We start from the raw sequence: 7482 nt of genomic DNA, 5'->3' as shown, positions 1-7482 counted from the left end.
ACTGACTTTTATTCCTCTTCTCTCCTTTATGCTTAAAGTTCAGTACCAGCACACTCCTTCTCCATTCCTCAGGCATCTTCTCACCTTCCAGAATCTTGTTAAACAATCTGGTTAAAAACTCCACTGCCATCTCTCCTAAACATCTCCACGCTTCTACCAGTATGTCATCTGGTCCAACCGACTTTCCATTCTTCATCCTCTTAATCGCTGCTCTCACTTCCTCCTTACTAATCCTATCTACATCCTGCTTTACATCTCCACACCATCCAACCTTCTCTCTCTCTCTCATTTTTCTCGTTTATCAGCTGCTCAAAATACTTCCTCCACCTTCTCAACACACTCTCCTCACTAGTCAACACATTTCCCTCTCCATCCTTTATTGCTTTTTCTTGGCTTTCTCCACATTCCCCTTCACCTGCTGCTGCATCTCCTTGTGTATTCTCTTCATTTGGTCACTGCACTAATCTCTAGATGTCGACTGGTAGTGGCTTTCACCGATAGATAGGTTGGATTGTACTTGATAATAACTGATTAATCAACTGATAATTTTTAATGTTCTTGGATTAAAAAAAGAACAAATATAACATTCCATGTAAAATAGTACTGAACTACGGTATTATACTGTACTCATACTGTATAACGCAACCTGGGAAAACTACCGCTATGAATTTCCGGCGATAACCAACAGTTCTAGCAATCAATCTGTGCCAATTAAACCAGTGAATTGGTCGACCTCTAGTAATTTCTGTTATTTAAAATTTCATATTTTGTAATCTATTCATTTATTTAAATAGAAAAATTGTGTGTGTGTGTGTGTGTGTGTGTTACCTGTGCAAGCTGTACTCTCTGTGTGTACGTGGTGCAGCTTGAAGTGTGTGTGGCTGTGTATCGTTTTCCTATTCTGCTGATTAAAAAAAACCAGTCAAGCAGCCTGTAAGGGAACTGACCCAACTCCTGTTTTGAACATACTCCAACCTCTACACACACACACACGCACACACGCACACACGCACACACGCACACACAATGGAGTGTATTAGGGGTGTTGGTGTGTGTGAAGTGTGTGGAGTGTGTGTGAAGTGTATGTTTTGTGCATATGTGGGGGGGGGGGGGTGAAGCGCATGAGGGGGTGGAGTGTATGGGGGTGTTGTGTGTGTAGGGTGTGCGTGGAGTGTATGGGTGTGTTTGCGGTGTGTGGAGAGTGTGTGTGAAGTGTATGGGGGTGTATGGGGTGTAAATTGTATGGGGGGTGTGTGTGTGTGTGTGTGTGTGTGTGTGTGTGTGTGTGTGTGTGTGTGTGAAGTGTATATTGTGTGAGTGGGGTGTGGAGTGTATGGGGGGTTGAGTGTGTGTTGGGTGTGTGTGGAGTGTATGGGTGTGTTTGCGTTGTGTGGAGAGTGTGTGTAAAGTGTATGGGTGTGTGTGGGGTGTCGAGTGTATGGGGGGTGTGGGTGGGGGGTGGCGTGTATGGGGTGGAGTGTATTAGGGGTGTTGGTGTGTGTGAAGTGTGTGGAGTGTGTGTGAAGTGTATGTTTTGTGCATATGTGGGGGGGGGTAAGGCGTATGAGGGGGTGGAGTGTATTGGGGTGTTGTGTGTGTAGGGTGTGCGTGGAGTGTATGGGTGTGTTTGCAGTGTGTGGAGAGTGTGTGTGAAGTGTATGGTGGTGTGTGGGTTGTGAAGTGTATGGGGTGTGGGTGTGTGTGTGTGTGTGTGTGTGTGTGTGAAGTGTATATTGTGTGAGTGGGGTGTGGAGTGTATGGGGGGTTGAGTGTGTGTAGGGTGTGTGTGGAGTGTATGGGTGTGTGTGCGGTGTGTGTGTGGAGAGTGTGTGTGAAGTGTATGGGGTATGTGTGGGGAGTTGGAGTGTGTGTGGAGTGTGTGTGTGAGGGTGTGTGTGAAGTGTGTGTGGAGTGTATGCGGAGGTGGAGTGTGAGTGGGGTGTGTGTGAAGTGTGTGTGGAGTGTATGGGTGTGTGTGGGGGGGTGGAGTGTGTGTGTGTGTGTGTGTGTGTGGGGTGTGTGTCAACTGTGTGTGGAGTGTATGGGTGTGTGGGGGGGTGGAGTGTGTGTGTGTGTGTGTGTGTGTGTGTAGGGTGTGTGTGGAGTGTATGGGTGTGTTGCGGTGTGTGTGGAGAGTGTGTGTGTGAGAAGTGTGTGTGGAGTGTATGCGGAGGTGGAGTCTGTGTGGGGTGTGTGTGAAGTGTGTGTGGAGTGTATGGGTGTGTGTGTGTGGGGGGGTGGAGTGTGTGTGTGTGGGGTGTGTGTGAAGTGTGTGTGGAGTGTATGGGTGTGTGTGTGTGGGGTGTGTGTGAAGTGTGTGTGGAGTGTATGGGTGTGTGTGTGTGGGGTGTGTGTGAAGTGTGTGTGGAGTGTATGGGTGTGTGTGTGTGGGGGGGGGGTGGAGTGTGTGTGAAGTGTGTGTAACAAAATCTAAACAATATGTTTTTGCAAAAAACAGCATGTAAACAGTTTGTAATAATGAGGTGATATAATATGGGTGGTACTGAAGACATGGATGTGTGAAGTGATTCGAGAGTGTGTGGGGGGTTGAGTGTGTGTAGGGTGTGTGGGTTGTGTGTGCGGTGTGTGTGGAGAGTGTGTGTGAAGTGTACGGGGGTGTGTGGGGTGTGGAGTGTTGTTGGTGTGTGTGAAGTGTGTGGAGTGTGTGAAGTGAGTGGAGTGAATGAGGGGGTGTGGAGTGTGTGTAAAGTGTATGGAGGGGTGTATGTGGCGTGTGTGTGTGTGTGGGGGGGGGGGGTGTGGAGTGTGTGTAAAGTGTATGGGGTATGTGTGGAGGGGTGAAGTGTGTGTGAGGGTGTGTGGGGGGGTGTGTGTGAAGTGTGTGTGGAGTGTATGTGTGTGTGTGTGTGTGTGTGGGGGGGGGGGTGGAGTGTGTGTGGGGTGTGTGGGGTCTGTTCGCAGCAGGAGTTTGTATGTGTGAAATACCCAGACATGGTCCGTTGTGTGCCTTTCCAATGCGGCGCTTTTTGCGACATGCCTCTTTGTGAAGGAGACACTCACTGATGTAGGTTTTACCCACAACACTGCACACTGGGGCCACCTGCCTGCACACACACACACACACACACACACACACACACACACACACACACACACACACACACACACACACACACACACAATGTGTTTAGCTTAAATCATGAAAAGATCAATTAAAACACTTCAAATTGTCAGTCTGTGGTTAAATAAGAATTGTGTGTGTGTGTGTGTGTGTGTGTGTGTGTGTGTGTGTGTGTGTGTGTGTGTGTGTGTGTGTGTGAGTGTGTACTAACTGAGGGCAGGTTGTTGGACAAACGCACTGTGGGATAAGAATGTCTTCATTCTTCACCACCTGACACTGAGATCCAACAGGACTATAACACTTCATTAACTCACACAGGAACGCTGCAGAAACAGTCAAGCTCATTATTTCATTCGTTTATATTTCTTTCACCTCAGTAGTTGAATAAAAAAAATCTACTTATATACAGGTATGAATTACATTTACTTCATTACTGTCCACCACTGAGAACCCATCAGTAATATAGAGAAGTGCAGGAGAACAGAGAGCTGCATCACACACAGGAATCTCAGGGAAAATAAATGAACACAATTCAACAAGTCTCCTTTCACTGGAGCCACAACTGCACCTCCCACATACATCATCTCCAGCAGAAGCATCCATATGTACTCTTTATAAGCTTGCGTCAGTTTGTTTCAGCCCTGAGAGTTTCAGCACAGAGTCCGGAGTCACTGTGACTCTGAACACATTAATAAATGAGTTAGTGCTGGTTTAATCTAATCTCACCTGCATCCACTCGACCCACATACGGCTTCAACTCACTGTCCATCTGCCTCTGCTTGTATTGAGCTCTCACACCCTATACACACACACACACACACACACACACACACACACACACACACACACACACACACACACACACACACACACACACAGATTTACTTTCCTGCACTTTCATTGCATTCCTATGCACACATGGACTGCAGCTTCTGCTTCACCTACTGCTTGTGTGTGTGTGTGTGTGTGTGTGTGTGTGTGTGTGTGTGTGTGTGTGTGTGTGTGTGTGTATATGCGATGATGGAGGAAGTCCCAGATGTTTTTAGACTTTAAAACTAAACTTAAACACATTTAATTTAAAGAATTAAATCATCTGCCTGATTATTAATTATATATGTTTACTAACATTCATTATTCTCCTGAATATTTGTGTTGCCATGGTTACTTACCAAGGTGACATGGAGACAGATGGTCATCAGAAGTGTGAGCAGGTGAAAGTGGTTGTGTCTGAACATCTGTATTATCATCATTATTATTAGTAGTATAAGTAGTAGTAATACATGTGCTCATTATTAAAGACATCTTCAGTAATGTATAGTAAAAACTCACCTCACTCCTTTTGTCTGTTGCTTTCTCTTTCTTTTTCTCTGTCTCTGTCTCTTCCACTTTTCTTATTTCCTCTTCTTTTTAGTCCTCTCCTCTGTATTTTTCACAATTCTGTAGCAGAATCACACTCTCGCTCCCCTTTACATTCCCCCCTTTCTTTTTTTTTCTACATCTGTTCTGTGGCTGAAAAATCTTTGGACCCACCTCATCATCAGTCAGAAACACAGCTCTCTCTCTCTCTCTCTCTCTCTCTCTCTCTCTCTCTCTCTTTCTCTTTCTCTTCTCATCTTGTGCATGAGATGTGGGGAGGCCTGGTGTGGCATCTGGAGTTCTGTGTGTATGGAGGTGTACAGAGGTGTGTATAGGTGTGGTGAGGTGTGTGAAGGTGTGGTGAGTTGTGTATGGAGGTGTGGTGAGGTGTGTGGATGTGTACAGAGGTGTTTATAAGTGTGGTGAGGTGTGTGGATGTGTATGGAGGTGTGTATAAGTGTGGTCAGGTGTGTGGAGGTGTACAGAGGTGTGTATAGGTGTGGTGAGGTGTGTGGATGTGTATGGAGGTGTGTATAGGTGTGGTGAGGTGTGTGGATGTGTACAGAGGTGTGTATGGGTGTGGTGAGGTGTGTGGATGTGTACGGAGGTGTGTATAGGTGTGGTGAGGTGTGTGGATGTGTACAGAGGTGTGTATGGGTGTGGTGAGATGTGTGGATGTGTATGGAGGTGTGTATGGGTGTGGTGAGGTGTGTGGATGTGTATGGAGGTGTGTATAGGTGTGGTGAGGTGTGTGGATGTGTACAGAGGTGTGTATGGGTGTGGTGAGATGTGTGGATGTGTACGGAGGTGTGTATAGGTGTGGTGAGGTGTGTGGATGTGTACGGAGGTGTGTATGGGTGTGGTGAGGTGTGTGGATGTGTACAGAGGTGTGTATGGGTGTGGTGAGATGTGTGGATGTGTACGGAGGTGTGTATAGGTGTGGTGAGGTGTGTGGATGTGTACGGAGGTGTGTATGGGTGTGGTGAGGTGTGTGGATGTGTACGGAGGTGTGTATGGGTGTGGTGAGGTGTGTGGATGTGTACGGAGGTGTGTATGGGTGTGGTGAGGTGTGTGGATGTGTACGGATGTGTGTATAGGTGTGGTAAGGTGTGTGGATGTGTACGGAGGTGTGTATAGGTGTGGTGAGGTGTGTGGATGTGTACAGAGGTGTGTATAGGTGTGGTGAGGTGTGTGGATGTGTACAGAGGTGTGTATAGGTGTGGTGAGGTGTGTGGATGTGTACGGAGGTGTGTATAGGTGTGGTGAGGTGTGTGGATGTGTACGGAGGTGTGTATAGGTGTGGTGAGGTGTGTGGATGTGTACAGAGGTGTGTATAGGTGTGGTGAGGTGTGTGGATGTGTATGGAGGTGTGTATAGGTGTGGTAAGGTGTGTGGATGTGTATGGAGGTGTGTATAGGTGTGGTGAGGTGTGTGGATGTGTATGGAGGTGTGTATAGGTGTGGTGAGGTGTGTGGATGTGTATGGAGGTGTGTATAGGTGTGGTGAGGTGTGTGGATGTGTAAGGAGGTGTGTATAGGTGTGGTGAGTTGTGTGGATGTGTACGGAGGTGTGTATAGGTGTGGTGAGGTGTACAGAGGTGTGTATAGGTGTGGTGAGGTGTGTGGATGTGTACGGAGGTGTGTATAGGTGTGGTGAGGTGTGTGGATGTGTACGGAGGTGTGTATAGGTGTGGTGAGGTGTGTGGATGTGTATAGAGGTGTGTATAGGTGTGGTGAGGTGTGTGGATGTGTACGGAGGTGTGTATAGGTATGGTGAGGTGTGTGGATGTGTACGGAGGTGTGTATAGGTGTGGTGAGGTGTGTGGATGTGTACGGAGGTGTGTATAGGTGTGGTGAGGTGTGTGGATGTGTACGGAGGTGTGTATAGGTGTGGTGAGGTGTGTGGATGTGTACGGAGGTGTGTATAGGTGTGGTGAGGTGTGTGAATGTGTATGGAGGTGTGTATGGCTGTTGTGAGGTGTGTGGATGTGTACAGAGGTGTGTATGGCTGTTGTGAGGTGTGTGGATGTGTACAGAGGTGTGTATAGGTGTGGTGAGGTGTGTGGATGTGTACGGAGGTGTGTATAGGTGTGGTGAGGTGTGTGGATGTGTACAGAGGTGTGTATAGGTGTGGTGAGGTGTGTGGATGTGTACAGAGGTGTGTATAGGTGTGGTGAGGTGTGTGGATGTGTACAGAGGTGTGTATAGGTGTGTGGATGTGTACAGAGGTGTGTATAGGTGTGGTGAGGTGTGTGGATGTGTACAGAGGTGTGTATAGGTGTGGTGAGGTGTGTGGATGTGTACAGAGGTGTGTATAGGTGTGGTGAGGTGTGTGGATGTGTACAGAGGTGTGTGGATGTGTACAGAGGTGTGTATAGGTGTGGTGAGGTGTGTGGATGTGTATGGAGGTGTGTATAGGTGTGGTGAGGTGTGTGGATGTGTACGGAGGTGTGTATAGGTGTGGTGAGGTGTGTGGATGTGTACGGAGGTGTGTATAGGTGTGGTGAGGTGTGTGAATGTGTATGGAGGTGTGTATGGCTGTTGTGAGGTGTGTGGATGTGTACAGAGGTGTGTATAGGTGTGGTGAGGTGTGTGGATGTGTATGGAGGTGTGTATAGGTGTGGTGAGGTGTGTGGATGTGTACGGAGGTGTGTATAGGTGTGGTGAGGTGTGTGGATGTGTACGGAGATGTGTATAGGTGTGGTGAGGTGTGTGGATGTGTACAGAGGTGTGTATAGGTGTGGTGAGGTGTGTGGATGTGTACAGAGGTGTGTATAGGTGTGGTGAGGTGTGTGGATGTGTACAGAGGTCTGTATAGGTGTGGTGAGGTGTGTGGATGTGTACAGAGGTGTGTATAGGTGTGGTGAGGTGTGTGGATGTGTATAGAGGTGTGTATAGGTGTGGTGAGGTGTGTGGATGTTTGTTTAAAAGTGATTCATTTCACATGCACTTTAGGTGGCGAGGACACTTACTAGTCCTTAGCCCAGTGTTTTCTGTTTCTGTGATTGTTGTTTAATGTAGCATCAGCGTTCTGGAGGAACATAG

The 7482-nt window shown here is 47.6% G+C and overlaps 1 protein-coding gene across 2 annotated transcripts in view; it reads right to left on the bottom strand.

Annotated features, from left to right (window-relative positions):
* Window positions 1-4632, bottom strand: part of sparcl2 (SPARC-like 2) — a 6412-nt gene extending 1780 nt beyond the window's left edge. The window contains exons 1-6 of one of the 2 annotated variants that reach the window (XM_083549137.1): window positions 4412-4632; window positions 4252-4317; window positions 3809-3881; window positions 3321-3405; window positions 2947-3065; window positions 829-977 (exon numbers count right to left, since the gene is read on the bottom strand). In XM_083549137.1, coding sequence (XP_083405263.1) covers window positions 829-977; window positions 2947-3065; window positions 3321-3405; window positions 3809-3881; window positions 4252-4317 — 492 coding nt within the window. In that variant the 5' untranslated portion in view covers window positions 4412-4632. Of the gene's footprint in view, window positions 1-828; window positions 978-2946; window positions 3066-3293; window positions 3406-3808; window positions 3882-4251; window positions 4318-4411 lie in introns of both variants that reach the window. The other variant, XM_083549136.1, reaches the window with a different exon arrangement.
* Between the last annotated feature and the right edge of the window lie 2850 nt (window positions 4633-7482).

This window comes from Silurus aristotelis (assembly GCF_946808225.1).
Source record: "Silurus aristotelis genome assembly, chromosome: 8".
NCBI classification, from domain to species: domain Eukaryota; kingdom Metazoa; phylum Chordata; class Actinopteri; order Siluriformes; family Siluridae; genus Silurus; species Silurus aristotelis.
The sequence above is the reverse complement of the archived record's forward strand: the minus strand, read 5'-3'. Positions and strand labels throughout refer to the sequence as shown.